This window comes from Mycteria americana, chromosome 3 (genome assembly GCF_035582795.1).
Source record: "Mycteria americana isolate JAX WOST 10 ecotype Jacksonville Zoo and Gardens chromosome 3, USCA_MyAme_1.0, whole genome shotgun sequence".
Lineage (NCBI taxonomy): Eukaryota > Metazoa > Chordata > Aves > Ciconiiformes > Ciconiidae > Mycteria > Mycteria americana.
The window spans coordinates 34637797-34661803 of NC_134367.1; the positions used below are offsets into that span (position 1 = coordinate 34637797).

At 35.6% G+C, this 24007-nt stretch overlaps 1 protein-coding gene across 7 annotated transcripts in view; it reads left to right on the forward strand.

Moving 5' to 3' along the window:
- RIMS1 (regulating synaptic membrane exocytosis 1) overlaps positions 1-24007 on the forward strand; it is a 354590-nt gene that overhangs the window by 201070 nt on the left and 129513 nt on the right. For all 7 annotated transcript variants that reach the window (XM_075498194.1, XM_075498193.1, XM_075498185.1 and 4 more), the window contains exons 8-16: positions 1509-1632; positions 7792-7838; positions 9005-9117; positions 10141-10271; positions 10598-10769; positions 10901-11057; positions 12292-12363; positions 20568-20721; positions 22729-22854. In XM_075498194.1, coding sequence (XP_075354309.1) covers positions 1509-1632; positions 7792-7838; positions 9005-9117; positions 10141-10271; positions 10598-10769; positions 10901-11057; positions 12292-12363; positions 20568-20721; positions 22729-22854 — 1096 coding nt within the window. The remainder of the gene's footprint in view (positions 1-1508; positions 1633-7791; positions 7839-9004; positions 9118-10140; positions 10272-10597; positions 10770-10900; positions 11058-12291; positions 12364-20567; positions 20722-22728; positions 22855-24007) is intronic.

The window sequence follows — 24007 nt, forward strand, 5'->3', positions numbered from 1 at the left end:
TTTTAGTGTTACAAATTTACCATATGTCCCTGTTGGTTGTTGCTGTTAAGTTATAACTATTGCAAAGCTGGCCACATCTTGTTCCTTTTAATGCCTGGGATGCTTTTGTAATTTAAGCCAATTCTCTCTAAAGAAATCAGATTTTATTTTAGGGAAAAACAACATGTTAGCTTGTAACAGTTGTTAGCTTTAAAATACAGTCAGAATTACAGAATAAACCGAGTGTGTTTTCACCGAGTTGTATAAATTTTAAGTGAAGTTCCTAGGCAATATCTAATTCCTGTTCCCCCCTGACCATAAGATTATGTAATAAATATATGAAATATTTAAAACCGTTTCAGCTAAACAATGTGGTAGAAAATTAAACATATGTCAGCAATCATTTATTAAGTCTGTCATTAGCAAGCCCTTATGTTTTAAAGAATGCCAAAATACTTTGAAAGCCAGTGGAGTACTCTGTAGAGTCCTTTCTTAAAATACCAAAATACAGGCTGTTTGGGAAAAAGAACTGACAATCGCTGAACATAAAGAGAAATTGAAGCCATGTGTTTTCTTAGATGGGACTTCAGTTGGGATAGTTTTCCTTGGCTTATTAACAAGCAGAAGTTTGATCATTTGGCTTAGATCTCCTCAGAAAGGAGCAAAGCCAGCAGCTGAAGGGTTGTTCCTGGCTGAATCTGATTAACAAGAAATCATTGTCAATAAAGAAAGATAAAATAATTGTCAATAAAGAAAGTTATTTGTGGCATCAGATAGTGGTCGTGAAGTTTTGACTGCTGCATATGATGGGGTATGAGAGTGTAAACTTACCCTATGGTTCCTGCAGTTTAATTGTATATACTGATCTTTCTTTAGAAACAATACTTAAAGATTTTCAACTTTTTATAATAATTCCAAAGTACAATGCAATGTACATACTATTTAAATTCCAGAAATGGCAAGCTGAAAAAAGAAAGTTATCTAAATAACTTTCACATCATGTTTTCCTTTCTGTCCCCCCTAACATCCTCAAGAGATAGTGACTCACTCCTTGCTTTTATTTTTGGTTCATTTGACACAGACAGTGAAGACTGCCCTTTCTGTAGAGAAATTGAAATGCACTGTATATAAATTGTAATAAAATGTCATGCTTTTTAAAAGCTTAACAGTAGGTATTTATATTTTTCATTTTTGAAGATTAACCTGTTTTCAAACTTTATTGCCACTAGTTAATAAAGGATCTTTTAAAAAGACTCTTTCATTTCATACCACAATATCAGGTGCTGTATTATTTTGGAAATACTTAATATGTTTGCACAAGTGGTTTCTTTAATATGTTTTGTGTGTACAAATTGTAGCTGTGTTCTGAGAAAGGAGCCTTGGTAGCGTCTCAAAAACCTTTTTCGGGTTTCAGCACAGCTTTTTAATTGATTTTGGGCAACGTTACTTGGTTATATAGATTTCAGAAATGTTTTGCACTTCTTTCTAAAAGAATATGGAAATGAGATAAACTTCTCTTTAAATTCAAGGGGATGAAGTTCTAGAATGGAATGGTAAACCCTTGCCTGGAGCTACAAATGAAGAAGTTTACAACATTATTTTAGAATCAAAATCAGAACCTCAAGTTGAAATTATTGTTTCAAGGCCTATTGGGTAAGGCTAAAGACTTGCTTCTTAAGCACAGTTATTACTTCTACTAATGGGACTTTTAAAGGGACTATTTGTGAGTTCATTATTTTTTATCTCTTAATAATGGAATATGATTCACTTTTATTGACATTCTGTATATTCCATTTTCTTCACTGTCATTTACAATCTTGGATCTTTGCAGTGATATATAGTATAAATGTTTTCTGTATGGTCAAAGTACTAACAAGGTTTTTGCCAAGTGACAAAGGAAAATTGGTGGATCAAGTGGACCTGTGCATGAGAAAAATCTGTTTTTCAGGCTTTTAGCTTCATTAAATCAGAATAATGCATACAAGTATTCATGAGTAGAAGGAAGCATCAGCAAACATTGAGCATTGCAGGATTTTAATAAGTCAATGCTAGTAGGATTTTAAACAGGCTTTCTTTAAAGAGCTAAAAAAAGGAAAACCAAAATCCTTAATTGAAAAGACTGTATTTAGCCTTAAATGATACTGTGATCAAAATCAAAAGTGGAAACAAAAATACCTTCATATTTATGAAAGTCATTTGTTTCATCAAAAATTAGCATTAATGTGTTATGTTTATAATCTTAATTTTTATTTATTATAAATCCAGGCTTGGGGGTTTGTGGTAACAGTTCTTATATTCCTGATTTCCAAAATAAGCCTTAGAAAGATCATAAAATCTGTTCAAATTGATAAGCTTAGTGGGGTTGGCCCTGCATTTGTCACAATTGTTTTTGTGATATTCTACACTCCTTCCCCGGACATGACTCTATTGGGACCATTTTGAGCTAAGTCTTACAGGATCGAATATTAATCATATATTGTAAATTCACATATATATTGTGGAATAGAGTCACATGATTAACAATAAAAAGTGACTTTTGGCTAGTTGAAAAAAAAAAATTAAAAGGATTTAAATCTCTCTGTAGGAGAGAGGATTTAAATCTCTCTTGTCATCTTCCCAGAGTTCATGTGCACTGACTATAAGTCTCTAAATACCGCTATCCTGTAGCAGTAAACTGTTTCCTCCTTATGAATGCATGATTATTTCTTTTTGAATTTACTAGATTTTATCCTAATTATAATTTTTATCTATCTCAAATATGATAGGTTTTCAATTTTAGAAACAAAGAACTTTTAATTTTCTTTCTAAAACATTCTTTTACATTTATTTCACATCAGCTTTTGATATTTGGTTTTGTCTGTACTGTGCAAGTGTACCTTTATTTTACAAATGAGTTCTGCCTTTTTAATGGCAATCCCTATTAAAAGTACTTAAATAAAATTAACATTTGTTGCTAATTTCAGTTGTGAGGTTGACCTTCTAATGGAAAATGAAAGCCTGATGCAATTATAGTGGTTGTTAAAAGCTAAAATTACCATCCAGATGGAGACCGTGAGGGAGTAGAAACCTTATTTTACATTCTTTAGTTGGATAAATTAGGAGACATTCCTGACTGAAAATTGCAAATTCAGTCCTATGTCTTTGTAATTAAAAATAAAATGCCATAAGGAGATTTTTGGAAGTCTAGTTTTTATGTTTAAATCAGCAGAACAGAAATATGTTGATACTGGACCTGACTTGAACTCCATGCCTTAATTGAAGAAAACCTGAAAATTGATTTGTACAAATGATGTAAAAGTAAAGTGCTAGATTAGTATTTTAAATAATGAGCTTTAGATATATTTATTACTATCAATATATTTGCAAATGTCATGTATCCTTAAGCTTTTGAGACAACTTCATTATTAAACCAATTGAGTTATTTTAGTTTTTGAATTTGATAAATCTAATAGCTTCAAAAAATTAAGTACTAGGTGACCACATTTCAGTGACACGTTCTTGAAGAAAAATCAAGAGAAAATACCACAACTGTTGAACTGAGGCATAGAATGTGCAGTGCATTCAAAATCAAAGAGTGTTTCTGAATCTGAGCAGTGAATTTTACACTAAAAAATTGCACCCAGAAATAGTACCAATAAGATGTAAAGTTTTGCTTTGGATGACCCATACATATTTTTTCCAGACATAGGCAAAAATAGAGCACATCAGTTTGTGCTTTTATTTTGAGATAAATGGAGTCTCAGCATGGAGGTTTTTACATACTACAACACCACTATTCTTGAAGGGTTGTGTCTTGATTGATTTTTTTTTTTTTGAGACAAGCAAATAAATATCCCAAAGTGACTAGAACATATAACTTTGAAATGTAAAGATATTTCCTTTCTCCAGTGGCAATGAGTCAAAGTTCTGTTGTTTTGTGTCAGATTGGGATTTACCTGTCTGTTGTCATACAAGAACAAAAAATATTAGACATTGTACAATGAAGGAAATCCTGATATTAGTTAACAAAAAGGAACTTACTGCACAGGATTTTTTTTAAAAAAATAATTATAATCTATGTAAATTATGTTACATAATGAGAAATTATTTGCTTGCATTAACAGATTACTTACTCCCCCCAGCTTCTCCTTGTCTTGTCCTCCAAAATATGTGATTGTTTCAAATTTGTGACAGACAATTTTATTTAATCCAACAAATCTAGTATATCAAAGTTTTGTGTCTGCTTTAGGTGCTGACTCAGCAAAATCGAAGCTGCTTGATACAGCATTAAGTCGTAATCCATTACACCTAAAATTCCTGTGAGGAAATAGGTTCCGGAAAGACCTGAAAAATGATATTTCATCTGCATAATTTAAGTGTTTTCATCTCTCATTATTAATAATGCAAATAATGTACCAGCACTTTTAATGGTCTCTATTTAAAAAGTCCTAGCATATTAGGTCTAAAAAGCCCAAATATGACACAGTTTGGCTTAAGTGAATAATGGAGGACTGTAAGCCTACAAATTAGATGACTGCCAGTTACAAAATTGATGTCTGAACAATTTGCTCAGTCTTGTAAATTTGGATTTCTGTGTCTACCAGCAAATGTAATTTTGAGTAATGGATAATTGTAGGATGTTTATTAGAGAAAAATGTGAAACATGTAACACTATTAGCAGATGAAGGCATAACAACAATAAACAGTATAACCACAATAGTACCTTAAAAACTCCATAGAAACTAATTGATGCTAATGATTGCAACACAAGGTAGACAAGAAACCTATAAAAAGTAGAATTAATGGGTTGGCTATCTAAATATGAGGGCAAGAATTACCTATGAATATGCATACAACGCGAGAGGCGGTTAACATAGGACAGCATAAAAAATCCTCTGGCAGTGTGCTTTTTGGAGAAGAAACCTGCCGTGGTAACTAACTCACTGTCTCTTGTGTGCTCGGGTGAACTCTGTGGGATAGTGCAGGTAAAACAAATGTTTTTTCATTTGTCTCTGTTTTCTTTGTCAGATGCTAGCTATCTTTGCTTGGATTTCCACAGATAATATTGCCAAAATTGTTGTATCTCTGGCATGATTCAGCTCAGTGCAGGGACTGCTACTGTGCTCTAGGTCCTCGCAAGGAGGTTGAACTTCCATCATAAACCAGGCAGTACTGAATTCCAGAGTGTCACTCAAGTAATGTAATTAGTGCAAACTGCAGATTGATCTACAGGTTCTGATGGGAGGTAACGGTTTTGGAAATAGGACGATGAGCACTGGGGACAGGTACTCAGAAACTCTGAAAGCTCTGTAGGGTGTAGAGGACGATGCTTCTGTCCCTAGAGAAACCTAAAGAAGTGTGGGTTACAACCACATTTGAATTTGGTTTGTCTTCAGTGATCAGGCTCTGATCACTGTCAGGGAATCAGGGAAATTATACCTGCTCCTGTGTTTTACAAAATAGTGATCTTCACAGACCATGTATCTGCACAGAGTAGTCTCAACTTAAGGTATAGTATGGTTTAATTTATGTATTCATTGAGGTGTGGAAGGATCAGATATAAGATAGTCATATGTAACATCACATAAGATCACACAAAACCTTTGCCTTTCAGGGTAGAGATAGAAAGACAAAGCTTGACGTTAGCAGCTGTTCACTGGAATGTGTCTGACATTACTTTTCTGACATTCACATTGCAGAGCAATGAAAGCAGAGCAAAATTTTGTTCTTATTTTCAATAAGTGGTTGTACTACTTCTTACTCTGTTTTTACCATTTGCTTTGACTAGTCTAGTTTTGAATAAGTCATGAGGTTTCTACTATTTCTTTTGAAGAGCTTTTTTTGTAAATCATAGTGTTAGAATATTTCCTGCAATCCATAAGAGCAGGCTAGATAAGACTTATTTTCTTACCTAACAAGCTTGAGATTATATTTTCTTTTTAGTATTTTCCTTCTTCAATTAAAATGCCAATGTTTAAAAAAAAATACCACTGATACATTTGATAAAGTCACTAGATATAAAACACCAGTTATTTTCTTGTGGGCATGTAATATTTAAGAAATGTTTATGCAAAGTGAATTATTGAATTTGTAAGAAGTTTAAATATGGACAGAAGCATAGCTTTGAATTATTTAATGTCCATTTTGAAATCAATAGCGGAACGCAGAACTGCTACAGAGCTTGTTAGGATACTCTGCCACGAGTTTGGTGATCAGTACTGTATTGTATACTTAATTTACTGGTTTCTTTGCTTTTTGTGTCTTGCAGTTCTATGTGGAGCTGTACGTAAACAAGATAAATATATTAGGGAAGAGAAGATTTCTTAGCAATAATAGTATATATATATATATATATATATATATATATATATATATATATATAAGCTGTCCATTGTACTATAAAATTCCAGAGATTTCGTGAGGGTGAATGAGCTCTAATATGGTGGGGTGGGTGGGAAAGCTACCAAATAACATTTCTATTGCAAACCATGTATTTTGTTGGGAGTTGAAATTTATGTTCTAGCTTCCACTGTTCCTGTCAGTTTTTCCTAAGAATTACAAGGGGTTTAGAAAAATACATTAAAAATTATACTTTTAGTTATTTCCTGTCTGATGAGTAAAGTCTTAAGAAAGATGTGATTATTTTTTGTTATTTACCTTTATCTGGCAAGTACTTTTATATCGCCAACTCTAAGTGAGGAAAATACTATCAACTTGACCATTTTTTCACCCACCCAGGTGGGTGAAAAACCCACAGTAGGTTGTATTTTATCCTAAATGGGATATTATTACAAACAATGCTATACTGCATATGAGACTGTTAATATTCTAGCACAAGAAAACATTGCAAACTTAATGTTTTATCGAACAGAAAAATCAGTTTGAATATGCTAAGTAAATATTTCAGACTGACGAGAATTGCCCTGGAAATTGAAGGGAGAAAATGTTATTGTAGTTCCAATTTTGGATTATTTTGTGTAGATGAAAATATTTTCAAGTAATTCACTGAAGAGCTTTGTTTCCATTTTCCTGCTCTGTTGTTTTGCTAACGTTTGTACAATAACAGTCATTTCTTGCTCTCGCAATGTCTTTTCAATGATTGCTGAGAACAGAAGAGAGTCAGGAGCTAGCATCATCCAGATTTTGATGGAAGAGTAAATTTGTTGATGGCAAACTTTTGATAGATGTGTGTGGACTTAACCAGTTTGATTTTGCTTACACCTATATATGTGCTGGGTATGTGTATGTCGAAAAATGTTCATACCCAATGTAATATGGTTTGATTTTTTTTCTTAGCCTTTGAAGAAATGCTTTATTCTTTTGTTTGTTTAACATTGCTAATGTTATTTGCTTTTTCTTTTTATTATTATAAGACATTTTCATCAGTTTCATTCCGTGAACTCCTTGAGACGTTTATATAAAAATTACTAGTGAGTCAATCTGTGACTTATTTTTTGGATTTTTTTTGCTCCAAAAAATAGTTGAACATCTGTAGCTATACTGACTTTTGCCACCTTTCACTTCCTAAAAGCTCTCTAACTTTATTCTTCTGGTTGTAAAAGTATCATGGAATCCATCCACAATGTTAACATTGTAGTGCTCATATTGTTACGTCTGCTAGTTCCTTAACTTGAAAGAAGTAGTTTGCATTAGTCAAGATTTTCATGAATGCTAGTGGAAAGTATGTCTTTAAATACTTCCCCTTTCTTTCCTTGTAACCCATTAGAACAGAAACATATCCATACTTCTAAAAAAGTGTCCCAGAAACGTATTTGTTACAGCAGCAGGTCATCTCCGTTGTTTCTAATTACTATGTGTATATTCACATTTCAGTGATATTCCACGGATTCCCGAGACTTCTCACCCCCCGTTAGAGTCTAGTGAGTACACGCCTCGTTCCTTTCACTAAGCATGGTCTTGTACCCAACACAATCATTTCGGCTATGAATTTTCTGAAAGATGAGTACTGGGAGACTGCATTGGCTCTGAGGTTTTTGTATGACAAAATTAAATGGGTTTTGGTCTTGTGTGTTAAATTTGAAACAGTATAGATTTGATTAAGCTATACAGATTTCAAATGTTAGCAGGATTTTATTGTTTTCTTCTATATCTTGTATTGTTAGTACCATACTGGTATACATGCTGTGGCCCAAAACAGTCATTTATTTGCCCTAACATAAGAGAGAAAACAAGTATAAGGGATTGCCAAAGGTACCGATGGTGTCAGGATTTCACCTCCTGCACCATCCAGCGTAAGTCCAGAGTTTTTGTTTCTCTTTTTCTTAACAAGAAGACATTGGTTAGGTGAACTTTTTGTGTATCATGCTTCAAAAGAATGGTTTTCTTTTTAACTATCCCATTTGAATGGTGTCAGCTAGAGTGTGTGAGGGCCATGGCTCCCAGTTCTTTCTCTTCTGAGCCTTGTCTGAGATGCAGCCAGAAACCTTCCCTAGGACAGGGTCCTGTGGGGCCACTGAGTGCTGTTATACCTATCACGAGCTCATCGCATTAGTGAGGGGTCTGCTTTGCTGGTGGACAACTGCTGATGTCCAGCAGGCGCCGGAGCATCCTCCATGTCAGACACATGTCCTGCGTACCTTCCTGTGTGCCAGTTCCTTGGGAGTTAAAATTTCAGAGGCTGCCAGGAGTATAATCCATACAACAGATGTGGGTTTATTCATCAAAGATTTGAGATCATGGAATCACAGAATAGTTTGGGTTGGAAGGGAGATGTATAATTCTGTCAGATGACAATATTTTATTTAAAACATTTGGTATGGTTTGTCACTGCTATATGAGGAGCTCTTTTGTATATGTTATTTCAAATAAAACAAAAAATGGCAGGTTTAATCTGGGGTAAGGGTATTCAGACAGTCTTTTTCACCATGCTATCTATATCAGTTTAAAATCTTTCTCTATATTAATCCAGTTATACTGTGTATAAATACAAGCTTTATACAGTTCAAAGAAAAAGCAATTCATAAGTTATCCAAATTCACTTCAAAATTTTGGATGGAAAGTTCATGTGTTTCTCATGTATTTTTAGGTTCAAGTTCTTTTGAATCTCAGAAGATGGAAAGGCCTTCTATTTCTGTTATATCTCCAACCAGCCCTGGAGCCCTACGGGATGCACCACAAGTCCTACCAGGGCAGCTTTCTGTAAGCATATTTTGTTTTTCCTGAGTTGTTAATGAAAATCTATGAAGTGCTGGTCCCTCAGCCCTCCACATTCCCAAGGTCTATTGGGAGGTCAAGAGAAATGTCTGCTGTTGGTAAAGACTAACATCGTTCAAATGTTCTTTAAGACCCCCTGTACACACTCACAAACCATCACTGTAATCACAGCAGGGGTAAATAATTTTTGTCTTAGTACAACAAAGAGTGCAGGAATTTACATGGAGAGGAGCCCATAAAAGTGTCTTGTAACTTGTCATCCTGTACCATCTGCACTGAAAATGGTCACTCTACTGTACATGCCCAGTAATCCGTAGACAACAAGCATAGAACCACTTTATCTTCTTCATGGGAGCATTTGAAGAGCTGTGTATTTGTTAAAAGTTACACTGTTCAGTAATGCATTTTAATTTAGATACACACTACATCCTGGAACTGTCTGTAATACTAATTGAAGCTGTTCTTATTAAATATAACGTGAGTACTTAGACTTTGTTTTGTACATTCTTAAATTTTTTTATATTGATCATGTTAATTTCTGAGTATACAGCAGGCTCAAAAATGTCATGATGTTATGATTCTCTTAAGAAATTATTTAGCTGTATATTATACTTTTCATAAGAACATTTGCAAGGTGACAAATCAGAGTAGATAGATTTCAACTGTGCCTCGAGTTTAGCTGCAGTCAGGGCTTCCTATTTGAGTGTAGCTTTTAAGATGCAGAGCTAAGACATATGCTGGTTTAAACGCACTCACAGATACAAGACTATGCAGTGAGTACAATAAACAATGTAAGTATAATCAGGCGCCACCATTTTATTCAGCTGTGGTAAATACAAAAGTCTTTGGTATATACCATCATTTTTTCTGTCTTAACTAAATATTAAGGGATTTGTCTCTTGGAAAAAAATAATGGTTACTTTTACATTGTGGTTAATGTCATGCAGTCTGAAAACTCTGGTTTTTCTCCATCTTCAGTAATGTTTTCTGGTAACTTGATTCTTATAGGTTAAACTGTGGTATGACAAAGTGGGACATCAGTTAATAGTAAATGTTCTGCAAGCAACAGATTTGCCACCAAGAGTAGATGGACGCCCCAGGAATCCCTATGTAAAGATGTATTTTCTTCCAGACAGAAGGTAGTAGTTTTTCAGTTTATAAAATTATGTTGGAATTTACCATGTATTGAATCAACTTTTAAATGAGTGCTTATGAAGTAAATAATTCCTTTCAATAATTTGTTATAGTTAGATTAATTATAACAAAAACTTGTGCTTGAATCATGCAAGTCAGTATCAAATTAACTTTGTGAACTTTTGGATGAATGTGATCCACTGTACAGCAAATACTTTTCTCTTTTAGGCATTATCAGATCAGAAAGAATGAAAACAGTGAGTGCTGATGAGTAGATGGCATTTTGTGATTTATCTCTACAAACAATTTACAACAAATATTTATGTTTCAGTGATAAGAGTAAAAGGAGGACCAAAACAGTAAAGAAAAGCCTAGAGCCAAAATGGAACCAAACTTTTCTCTACTCACATGTCCATCGTAGAGATTTTAGAGAACGAATGCTTGAAATAACCGTATGGGATCAGCCAAGAGTGCAAGAAGAAGAGAGTGAATTTCTTGGAGAGGTGATACATACAATCACATTTCTCCTGAGTTCGTTGTTTGGTTTTGAATACATATGCATATATATTTTATATATGTGTTTGTCTGTGTGTGCCTTGAAAGTAAAATTAAAACCTGATAATTTTTCTACTAGATTCTTATAGAGCTGGAGACAGCACTTTTAGATGATGAACCACATTGGTATAAGCTACAGACACATGATGAATCTTCACTACCTCTGCCTCAGCCATCACCTTTCATGCCAAGAAGACATGTTCATGGTGGAGAAAGCGCTAGCAAAAAGTTACAAAGTAGGTCCAAATTCTATTAATCTCTTTTAAATTTTAAATTAGAAGTACTGGATATGGTGTAATGGTATTTAACTTTCATATACAAGATAAAAATACTATTTCATAGTCTTTAAACATAATGAAGATGTGTGGCAAAAAAGAGATGTAAATTATGACATTATGACATGGCAGCCTTTCACCTGTGATGCATAACTTTTAAGTATGTGAAACCTGTTGGAATTGGTTTGGTTTTCACTAGCAAAAGAAACTTGTTCAAACATTTGTTTTCACAAATTTCCTTTTAAATAGAAAGATGAAGTGCATCATTATTGGATACTTTTTTTAATAATGAAAAGCTTTTTATTTAAAAAAAAGTCCTTAAAGACTTATGAGGCTTAAAAACACTTATTGTCATAAAGTTCGTATCGGCCTCCAATATGCTTATTATACAATCAGATGAGAAGTGTACTTTTGCAGCAAAGAGAAATTGTATGTGTGTATTTGGGAGGCACAGTTGTTTTGAAGAGTCTGATTTCAGGTTTGTATGAGGCATATTAAAATAATGAATGTATTGAAATATTTGAATATTGTAGCTTCTCTGTTCATTTAAATTAATTTAAGATTTATTTAGAAATAAGAAGGATGTAGGAGATTATTTTAAAATACATTTCCAGGCTATTTTTCTGTTTTTTCTTAAACATGAAAGTCATTCATTCCAGCCAATGCATAGGAAATTGGTGCACATTCAGGAATTAATTATAAAAATGTGATACTGCTGTAATTGCTACATGAGGATATGTATAGAGTGAGCAAATTAAAGGTTAGTTTTAATGAGATATTTGAACTTTTCTAAAAGCTGGCAGTGCTGTTTCCTCTTCCCCTTTCTCACCATATGCTACCACCTCTCCTTTCCTGTTCACCAAGCTGATTCAGCTTACTCACTGAAATAGCACAAAAGTAGTTTTTTTCTTTGAGTTAACTTTTTGCTGGTTTAGTGAGATAAACTGTCCTAGTAGAAGATTACTGAGGATTTGAGGGAAGGAGAAGGGGAAAGGAGGCTGCAGCAGCTGTAAGATGTTAAACTGGCTCAGCTGTCTTGTGAAACGTCACTGTCAGTCACTGCAGTTTAGTTCTCCTCCTCTATTGTTTAGATTTAAAATCATCTTTTTAATTTCAGTAGTACATTAAATAAACATTTTTACATTTTATAACACGACCAGATGTTCAGGTATTTGTTTACCTTACTGTTGTGCAGGATCTCGGCCAATCAGTGATAGTGACATCTCAGATTATGATGTTGATGATGGTATTGGAGTTGTTCCTCCAGGTGCGTGGGTGAACAGCATGGTCCTGCTTTCTTCTTCTTCTTCTTCTTCTTCTTCTTCTTTTTGCTTGTTTGGTTTTTTTTTTTCTTTATAACATTTCGGAATATTGAGGATACTGGTTTCGGAGAGTGCATTGTGAAAAAAACAGTTTTCCTGATTATTCCATGGTACCTGTCCTAAATCATGGTGAACTAAAAGACTCTACTACTCATTCACTGATATTTATTTTACATATCATTCTTCATATGTGAACCACTGGATGGTTCAAATTGTTTAATTGTTTACTGCCTAATGTTCCAAGCATTATTTAAAGTATCAATTAAATTCAAAAAATCATTTTAAAATAGTAATTAAGATTTCAGTGTTTATTGCAAGCATTTTTTTTTATTTTGCTTTTTGCTTGAAACTTAGATATAATGCAGTCTCCCATGGACTTTATTGAGAATGCATGGCTGTAGATTAAGATGCATGTAGCATGGCTATATCTTTTGTAGTTTTCATAAGACTTCATGAACTATCATTACCTAAATGTTCATAAATATATACTTGTAGAGACTATCGTTGTTTGATTTTTAGTTCAGCATTCCTTACATACTGAAAATCTTGAGCATAATTTTGGATACCACATTTTTCTACTTCTATTTGACTGTTGCCACAAGTCAGATGACTATGTTTCCCAATTGTCCCAAACTAACTGAAGAGTCACTATGTCATTGCCAGCACTAAATCAGTTTTGCTGTGGACTGATGAAAATCGCTGAATTAAATCATGGTGGGATTTGGAAAGCTCTCTGTCTTCCTGATCTGTGTTTAAAATAATTTGACAATTTATTTATTCGTTATATATCCATACAAATAAATCACGTATTTTATTAACGCAATACCATTTTGATGTTTAGTGAGCCAAATTCTCCTTCCTTTGATGTTGATTGGGTTCTTTCCTTACTTTAATACACTTACCACCTGACTTACTAAGAGGGAAATTTGTTCAGGTATGTCTAGTAATGATATTTGCTTTAATGAAGTGATTAATCTTGATATTTTTACATCAGCTGAGAGAGCGAACATTTAAAATTAAAATAAATCATAGGTTCTAAATATTTTTTCCTGTTTATTATTTCATTTGTTTAGTTGGCAATGTAGATACTGGCATATCTGTGTAGACTTATTTAAGTTTAAGGTTTCAGTATACTGTATTAAGAATTGGGGCTTTTTTCAGCTGCCAGTTCTTTGAGGCATCCATTTGCCATTTGAAATAAACCTGTGGTGGGTCGACCCTGGCTGGACGCTACGTGCCCACCAAAGCCACTCTACCACTCCCCTCCTCAGCTGGACGGGGGAGAAAAATATGACGAAAGGCTCCTGGGTCGAGATAAGGACAGGGAGATCACTCAGCAATTACCATCACAGGCAAAACAGACTTGACTTGGGGAAAAATTAATTTAATTTATTACCAATCAAATCAGAGTAAGATAATGAGAAATAAAAACTAAATCTTAAAACACCTTCCCCCCACCCCTCCCTTCTTCCTGGGCTCAACTTCACTCCTGATTTCTCTACCTCCTCCCCTTGAGTGGCGCAGGGGACAGGGAATAGGAGGGTTGTGGTCAGTTCATCACATGTTGTCTCTGCTGCTCCTTCCTCCTCAGGGGAGGACTCCTTACACTCTTCCCCTGCTCCAGCCTGGGGTCCCTCCCACAGGAGACAGTTATCCATGAACTTCTCCAACGTGAGTTCTTCCCACGGGCTGCAGTTCTTCACGAACTGCTCCAGCGTGGGTCCTTTCCACAGGGTGCAGTCCTTCAGGAATAGACTGCTCCAGCCTGGATCCCCCATGGGGTCACAAGTCCTGCCAGCAAACCTGCTCCAGTGTGGGCTTCTCTCTCTCCACGGGTCCACAGGTCCTGCCAGGAGCCTGCTCCAGTGTGGGCTTCCCACGAGGTCACAGCCTCCTTCAGGCGCACCCACCTGCTCTGGCGTGGGGTCCTCCACGGGCTGCAGGTGGATATCTGCTCCACCGTTAACCTCCATGGGCTGCAGGGGGACAGCCTGCCTCACCATGGTCTTCACCACAGGCTGCAGGGGAATCTCTGCTCTGGCGCCTGGAGCACGTCCTCCCCCTCCTTCTGCACTGACCTTGGTGTCTGCAGAGTTGTTGCTCTCACATAGTCTCACTCCTCTCTTCTGACTGCTGCAGTTGCTGTTGCACAGCAACTTTTTCCACTTCTGAAATATTCTATTACAGAGGCGCTACCATCGTCACTGATTAGCTCAGCCTTGGCCAGCAGCGGGTCCATCTTGGAGCCGGTTGGCATTGGCTCTATCGGACATAGGGGAAGCTTCTAACAGCTTCTCACAGAAGCCACTCCGTTAGCCCCCCTGCTACCAAAACCTTGCCACACAAACACAATACAAAACCATTTTCCATCTGACAGGAAACATTCAAAAATGTTCAGCCGAATGCATTGGACTCTATTCACTGGATCAGCACTTGAGTCACTGATTCTTACGGAAATTTCTTGGGTCTGTGCATGCTCAGTTGTGCCTTTGAAGAATGCATGGGTCCAAACTTTCTCAGAGATCACTGTAGAAAATTGCAAGATTTAATCTGTAGGAATAGGATTTACAATGATCTGAGAGTCTCTAAACTGAAACTCAAAGGGCTTGGTGAGGAAACTCCTTCTGAAGTCCACCTAATCAGAAACAGTCTGGCAGCTGACCTGACCAAGCACAAATTTGTCTATTTTGAGTTTAATGGATACATGTTTGGCAACTGTAAGTGGAGTTCATCTGTTTGTGATTCCTATGTGAAGTGGATATACATGTAAGTGTGGGGGTTTTGTTTGCAGGTGCAACCTGAATTCTTAAAAGGGGATTAGACTTTAGGCACACAGGGGCAAAGAAAATTTCAGTCATCAGCCACAAAAGTGTGACAGCCTAGACAGCATATGAAAATGTGTTTTGCAGTGAGAGCTGGAAAAGGTTGCCAGTCCCACCGTCTACTGAATTGCTCAAGAATCTTAGACACAGATTCACAAATGTGCCTGGACACCAAGTTCAGATATGCATTTCTACCCTCCTGTCTAACCTTCCTTACTTATCACATTGCTAAATCTTCTAAGACTTTGGACTGCTACCTTAATTTGCACTGAATGAATAGTGCAGTATCTTCTCCATCTAACAGTCTTCTCTGTTAAAACTAAGTTGCATGCAAGTTCCTTGTTGTGCTGCAGGGCCTTTACCCCTTCCCTCCTCCTGTACCCCAATACCATGGGCCTCACCGGAGTGCACTGCTGCTCTTGTCTGGTCTAGATTTCTGACACATTCTCCTGCAAGGTATGTGTGTGGGAGGGAACAACGAATATCCATGTTTCCCCATAATGTAGGATGATGATGCAGCTCAGATCCACTCTTAGAGCATTTTGGCATAGACTCTATTGGCTTCAACTAGATTAGTCTAGGATTAAGATATTACTTCTCACCAGGAGTAAGAATATCAAAATTGAGTTTACATGTGATGCAAAAGAAAATGTTTCCCTTTAAAGCCCCTTTTCCTTCCTTTACCACTTACTTGCCAATGTTACCCACTGTGGTGCTTATATATGATAAATAAGCACTGTTACAGTTATTAATTTATTCTTTTTCTTGAAATATTCAAAAGAGAAGGAAGTTATTTTGTCTTCTTAATATCTCAAGATTTTCACAAAGATTATTGCTCATTTTCTAAAAAACAGACACATAACTGCAAAATGTAGAAGCAGTAAAGTTCACTTGATCACCACCGTAAGCTAAAAAAGGAATGATGAAAATATTTTGGCTAATTTAACTAGCCAAACACTGGAAATCCTTAAAACTATAATTTCAAATGTTTTACCAATTGCTAAGGCAAATGCAGTATTAGCATTTAGTAATAACAGAGAAAACTGTTTTCCTAGGGGTTTCAGCAGCTGCAAAGAATCACTGCTTGATGATGGAAGTAAAGAATGCTACATCAAAAATAATGACACTTTGATAACTTCAAGAATATTTTAAGAAAATAATTTTTCCCTTGTCATATCACAAATGTGTCTTATCTTTCATATAATTGTACTTTCCTCATTTATTATTAGTATCTTGCAGTGATATATATAGTTTTTTTTAAATCAGCTCATAGAACTGTTCATAAAAGGAGTTTATATCAACAGCTGAAAGTAGCTTTAATTTGAAACTCAGCTTCAAACAGAATTGATTTTTGACAGGTTTTTATGGTATGCCCACATCTATTTACATGAAGAAAATATTATTTTAAATCTCGTAGCCTCTCCTCATGTGAGAGATGCTCCAGTCTCTTAATTATCTTTGTGATCCTGAGCTGGACTCACACCAGTAACCCCATGTCTGTCTTGTACTGGGGAGCCTAGTACTCCAGATGTGGCCTCACCGATGCTAAGTATATAGGAAGGATTAGTAAAGGATCAGTAAAGGATTTAATAAAAACCGATAGTGTTTTGAGGCCTATCTTTTTAACCAAAGCTTCAGTAACTTTCTTAATTAAAAAGAAAAAAAGCTTATATACAATTGGCAATATCCCAAAGGATGTTTAATGAGCTGTATTGCTTATGCTATGGGTAACTCTTTGGAAATGTTTATGTTTCTATCATGTGTAATCTGCATAAATGGTTGCATTGTACTTACCTTCCTCCTGTAGCAGCGGGGTGACAGCAACACAACACCTTGTTGTTGTCTGTATTGTATTTTAAAAAAAAAAAAAAGTCCTGGTGTCAAACATTTGCTAGAACCATTTTCATCATCCATCCAGCTTCCATTTCATGTCACACCTGACAGTTTCCCATGAGCAGCTGAGAAACTTCTGCATAAACTACCATAAGCTTGATTGCTGCTATCATGCTGGTCCATGCAAAAAAATTCTCTGCTCACTCTGGAGAGCACAGAGCCTTTGTATTTGAGGATATGAGGAAATGCTACTGTTGCTGTCACTGTCATGGTCACTATGGAAATATGGGTGTGATTTGACCAACTTGACAATACTTGAGCTAATACTTAGGATAAATGTGAATTGTTATTGCTCTGTCTGTTCTGTAAGCTTTGTGTACACACTGCACAAGTTTTAGATATTGTTCCCTGGATAGCTTGGCTATGAAGAATATGTAGCATAAAATCATCTTTCTGTACCAGATTTTTAAGTGTACAGGATAATCCTAGGTGTATTTTTTTAGGCAGACTAGAGATACTCTAGAAATATATTTTAAACTGAAATTTATATTTAAATTTTTTATATTTAAATTATATGTATTTCAGTACAGTTGCCTAAAGCTTGGAAAGAAGTTTTGGATTTCTTTGATTTTAGTGTTAAATAAATGTAAACTAGTGTTCCTTCTGATAGAGATGACAGGATTTTATCTAAAACAAGCTTGTTTGGAAAATGAAATATCTTTTAGCACATACAGCTTAGTTTTAATTATCCTGGGAAAGGGAACACATCCAGCCTTTGTCATGTGTAGTCTTTTTTCTTCCTCTGACAAAAACCTAGACATTTTCTGCAGCAACCTTAGTACATGAGAAGAGGGAATCCCCACTGAAGTCTGAGGGAGTCCCTTTTTTGTCTCAGAATTTGCACCTTGTCCTGAGATCAGGGAGATCCTCGTATTTCTTTCTAATTTTATTACACAACTCTGAAATACTTTTACAGCAGATAAGGTACTCCAGCATCACAGTGCATCAGAACCTCTGAAATGTTGGAGGCCTTCTTTGTTAAAAGGTTTATAAACCTTGGTAGATACTTTCATGCATGCCATCAACTTTTACAGGTCTATTTTGCAGTCAATACTCAATACAGCTTTGCTATTAAAAATGCCTATTAAGTGGCAAGCATTTGCTGTTTATGAGCTCTCCCAAAAGTTTTTTCTCCGTGTCCTTCTCTGGTTTTCAAATGATAGCCCCCGACCTCCCCAAACTTGAGTAATGCCACATTTTAAATATGAAACTATATTCATTATTTTTGTTTGACAGGTCTAAATCAGTGTTTGGGAACAATGCACACATGCACACAAGGTTATGGTCACTGATGTTTGTTTCTGAGCTACATGATATGCTCTTATTACAAGTGCTTTTCTTTGGGCCCAAACCTACCCTCGAAGATCTATCAATACTCATGCTGCTTCCTGTTTCCCTGATTTACTAAACTCATCTCACCTCTCTGCTTCAACAAATGGAAGAAAGAAGTTATTTCCCATGTTTTCACACGAGCTGCTATACTATGAAGTATAAGACACGAAAGTTGGACAAAATGATCGCAGAACTTGCAAAGGTCTTTCTGCATATGTTTTCTAGCTGACAGTAACCATAGTAAAACTGTCTAATCATCTTTTGTTAACCTTGTCTCCTTCACACCTGCCTTCCCTATCATATTTGTAGTGGTAAATATATTAAAGACAACAATAAATTATTGAAGCCAATCTTTTTTTATTTACTACAGTTGCTGCTGGTGTAAGGCTGGAAGCTACTGCAGGTTACTACAGCACCTTGGTGCTCATCTGTTATCTTTGGATAACTTTTGCTATTCTGCTCAGTACAATATAAAATGTGTGGACACAGTTCTGGAGGCTGTGATATTATAAGCTGTATAACCAGGGAAAACAGACTTAGAGTTCCTTGGATGATAAAATGCATAATCTAGTAGGTCCCTGTTCTCAGTTTTGTGTTACTAAAATAATCTGTTCTACGGTGGAAGATGTTCTTATTTTAGGATTACTTATCACTTTTTCAACAAAGTGTTTTTCTCCTGGTCTGATAATGAGATAGTGCATTCAAATAAGTTAGATGTCCATTAGAATAGGTTGGGAAACCAATGTACAATTTGGGAGAAAGCGTGAATGCTTTCTTGATGTTTGTGGTCAGGGTTCAGACTGGCAGCTAAACAGGTTATTAAGTGTCATTGAATACATGACCAAGCCTAATACAGACTCTGTGTATGGGCCATGCTTTTAAGAGGGCTATAACAATTCGTTAGAAGGTCAGAGAAGAACTACAAGAATTATACAAAGTATGAAAAAAATCCCAAACTTGAAACTCTATAACAAGATCCTTAAAAAGTGCAACTTATTTAATTTATCCAACTGACAATTGAGTGACTAAATCATAGTCTTTTCCTGCATGGAAAGAAGATTTCTGATACAGGCTGTGTTTTTACCTGAACAAAATAACACATTACAGGAACGTAATGCTAGACAAATTCAGCGAAGCAGCAAAATAATTATTTTGGAATCTAAACAATAAATTGTGAAGTCATTAGCGTATGACTCAAGGAGTGACCCTTTCTGTCATTAAGGGATTTTCTGTCAAGGGATTCTTGTAATCTAATTCAAATGTCTAGAAGTGAGCAACTGAAGTCTGAGCAAATCTCCTTAGGCTCTTTTGCAAAGATAACAGGCACCTTTTGAAAGCTGTTCATCTTATGGAGCTTCATTGTCTGTGTTAGGATGGGATTCAAAGTGTGTATCAAGGCAAACAGTGTGCTACATGGAAAAAGGCACAGGAATATCAATGCTTTAAAATGTACTAACATTCTGCTGATTTTTCTTTTTGAATCCTATGTAAAAATGAACTACAGGAAACTTTGCATCTCATTCATAGTATTCGGAAAAAATGTTCTGCAGAGTATGGAACACCCAATATTCTATACAGTATACTAAATGCTCGTAATTTTTTAAAGTAGGTGGCTTTGGCCAAGTTCAGTAGAGACTATCTTTGAATTTAACTGAAACAAGAGTCAGAACGATGCTTTATATATGAGCAGTCCTGGATGAGTCTGTGCTGCTGTACACAAGTGCGCCTTCTCCATTTTTTAGATGAGGTAAACCTACATTGCTTGGATTCCTTTCAAGTGTTTGCTACTGTATGACAATTTTGAAATACAAGTTACTCTGGGTACTCTTCCCCAATTCAGAAAACTATTTCAGTCCTCTCCTCCACATCTTCCAGTATGAAAATCATCTCAGTTTCTCTGTCTCTCTACATATAGACATTTAAAGGTAATGCTTGTAATTTATCCTGGCTGCATGATACATCGGGATGTACAACAGCTGAATGACGACTTGAAAGTTGTGTAAGCATTTAGATGTGTGTTCCTGGAAGGACTAACCATCTGAATTCTTTCCAGACCCAGACTTTTATTCTCTAATTTCCTTTTGTTGCCCTCTTGTCAGTAGGTTATAGATCTAGTACTAGAGAAAGTAAATCTACAACGCTAACTGTGCCAGAACAGCAAAGAACAACACATCATCGTTCACGATCTGTATCTCCTCACCGTGGCGACGATCAGGGCAGGACCCGTTCACGTTTACCAAATGTGCCATTACAGAGGTAGGCACCACAAGTTAGTGAAACACTTAGTGGTTTCAAGTTTTTATGATCTGTCACTATTAACTTTTCTCTTGTTCAGCAATTTTTCACAATTTAAAAACTTTTTTTGTATCTTAGTTTAATAGTGTAGTATTTGAACTTAATGTATGCTTTTATTAATCATTCAAGAGCACTCATGAGATGAATCATAACTTTGTAAGACTTACCTCTTCTTACTGATATTTTCTCTGTGATTCATCATCTGTGTACAATAACTAATATGCAGGTTTGGAAGTGTTTTTACAGTCAGTGGCTGAATCTTGTATGAAGCCACTTAAGTATATTAGTAGGATAATAAAAGTGGCATGTACAAATTGTATAATAACTATGAATTGAGCTAATTTTGAATTAACAGCAAGCTGAAATTACCAATTGTATTTATAATGTGACATGTTTAATGGAAGAAGTAAGAAATACTTTACAGAATCAGACAGTGGTTTATAAACCTCTATTTTCTGCATTTACTGCTTTTAATAGATAACCTATTAATAGGAGAATCTATTTTGAGCTTTTCATTTGTATGCTTTATGCTTTTTTTTTGAATAGTGCCATACAGACTCTTTAAGCACAAAACTTGACCCACTTGATTTTGCTTGTTTTGTTGTGCAGGGCAATAAGCTTTTCTTGCAGCCTCTCATGGAACCCTAAAAATCAGCCAGTTTTTACCAGTTTTCCTTTCCTCCAATTTCTAGGAAGCTTTGTTCTTGAATTACCGCAAGAGCTTGAAGTGTTGCACTAGCAACATCATTGCCCACTAGCTGTGGTAGTTTACTGAAAATCTACCCTTCTTAGCTGAATTTTGTGTACAAAATTCTGTGCTACAGTACTGTCCTTATCCATTGTTTCTGTGTCTGTTTTTTTGGAGTTCCATCACTTTGGAGCTCCATCACAGAAATCTGTGATGTTTCAAAGTGATGCTATATTCTGGAAAACCAGCTTCTCTTCCCAGTTGAGAATCCTGATGATCTTGCTTCTGCCTTTCCATCCTCCCTGCCATATATACTGTTCTTGTGTGTTGAAATTTTGTGTGCTTCTTAAGTCTCTGCATACATCCCCCTCTGTTGCATCAGTTCTTACAGATGAAGATCAGTTCACTATCCACCAAATCACTTGCTGTTGCATTTCTCAGTAATACACCCTTAACAGATAGAAGAGTATGGCTGTATGTAAAACAGACAGTGGCACTGACTTATTTTTTTTATAGTAGAGAGAATGAGAGCTCCTCATTCTGCTTTTGCAAACAATTGTATGTGCTCTTGTTGTATCTTTGTATCTACAAGCACGATGCACAAATGAAATATTTCATAGTCAATTCCACCCATCCTTTCATTTTATACTCTGAAAAACTAATGCTTCTTGTTCCAATGGAAGTTATTAAACTGAAGGAAGAATCTGCCCTTCAAGTAGTAGTTTCTTTTCTTGTTCTTTTCCATGTGGAGAGCTTTAAATTACTGTCATGGAGGTCAGAGCCTACCTGCATTTATACAAAATCATACCCCTTTTGTATAACGCTTAGTCTGAGATTGATAAAATATGCTGCAAGTTCCCATATCCTATCCCAGAATTTTTTAAAGAATGCTTGGAGATACCTGCAAAAAGTTGACAGCCCAAAATCAGCCCTTTAGAAATCTGGCTATGAATCTACAAATGCATGAAACTTAATTTCATGTGAGTTATTATCAGTTCTTGTGTTATCTCAGTTATTCTTTAAGTACAGGCTTTGAAAATGCCATTAGTGAATCCATCAGTGTACACAGAAACAGGCATGTGCTTCTAAATATGGTAGAAATGGCTGCTTTCTATACTTAGAGGTGGTTTTTTTTAATCTTAGGAACCAATATTTTTTATAGAAGTCATATATTAACAATGTAATGAGTAAAGACTTCCTTCAACCAACTTGTACTGTAATCCATTAAGCTGTGTTATTTTTGAGAAAACAAGATGATCATACATATTTTTGCCTTTCAGGAGTTTAGATGAAATTCATCAAATGAGAAGATCACGTTCTCCAACTAGACACCATGATGCCTCCAGAACTCCAGTTGATTACAGATCCAGAGACATGGATAGTCAGTATTTGTCTGATCAAGAAAGGTACATTGTCAGCCTGAACTTGGAAACAAGTTTAGAAATGTCTTTGTTAGTTTCCCTAATTTTCAAGTATTCAATAGAAACATGACTGATAGTAATGGGGAAGGGAGAGAAATCATCCTAACTGACAATTCTAGTGTCATGGTTAAATTATCTATGCCTCTGTTTTGGTAAAACTGTGCTCTGGATTGACAGTAATAGCAGGTATTTAGACTAACAGTTCTTGGGTGTTTGTCCTAGAGTATTCTGCTGTTTGTTTCGTGAATGAAGCCCAGAGATTTTTGCTAGAAAACCATAAATCTACATGTATGCTCTAGCTATTCTTGTAACTCAGAATTTTTCTGTTTTGGTAGCCAGCAAAATACCAGACATGCCTTCCTACTAGTTGGGAGTTGCATATGCTATGATTTGCATTCCTGTGCTTATAGATTTTGGACATTTATATATGCAGCCTCACAGCATCTTATGTAACATTCTGGTGAACTTGGTACCAGTACCCAAGCATAGCAAGGATAGTTGCGGTGCTTCTAATTAGCAAAAATCTCCAATCTTAGATGTGTGACATGTACACATCTCTCCCTGGGATACATGCAGTGGCTACACTCCTCAGAGAATGCTTGGTCTCTCCTAGTAGGCATTGTTTTCAGCTATCTAGGAATAACTTCTAATAAAATGGAAGAAAACGAGAACATCTGTTTAGTTTATAGCTGAAAAAAGTTTAAAAAGGTATTTCAGTTCAGTAGTTGGGAAACATGATGACAGTCATAGATTATCAATGTTTGTGGGTTGTTTCTTTACTTAAAAAAAAATCATATAGCTAAACTATAATGGCAAACTTTTACCATTCATATGCAATCAATTGTCCTAGTAATGTCTTTTGATTTTTTTTTTTGCAGTAAGTTACTATTTTTTATGAGTAAGGATGACAAAACCTTTCTAAATGATCCAGTAAATTCAATACAAAACATACATTTCATAGTGATGTGAAAACATGTAAGGAAGGAATAAACCATAAAAATCTCTGGAACTCTTTGTCCAGTTTTGAAGCAACATAGAAATTTAATAACAGATGGCTTTTGCAGTTAAACTAGTTCAGTTTTGTATATGATCTTGCCTGTTTTGCTTTCTTAATGCGATAACATACATATGGGAATTA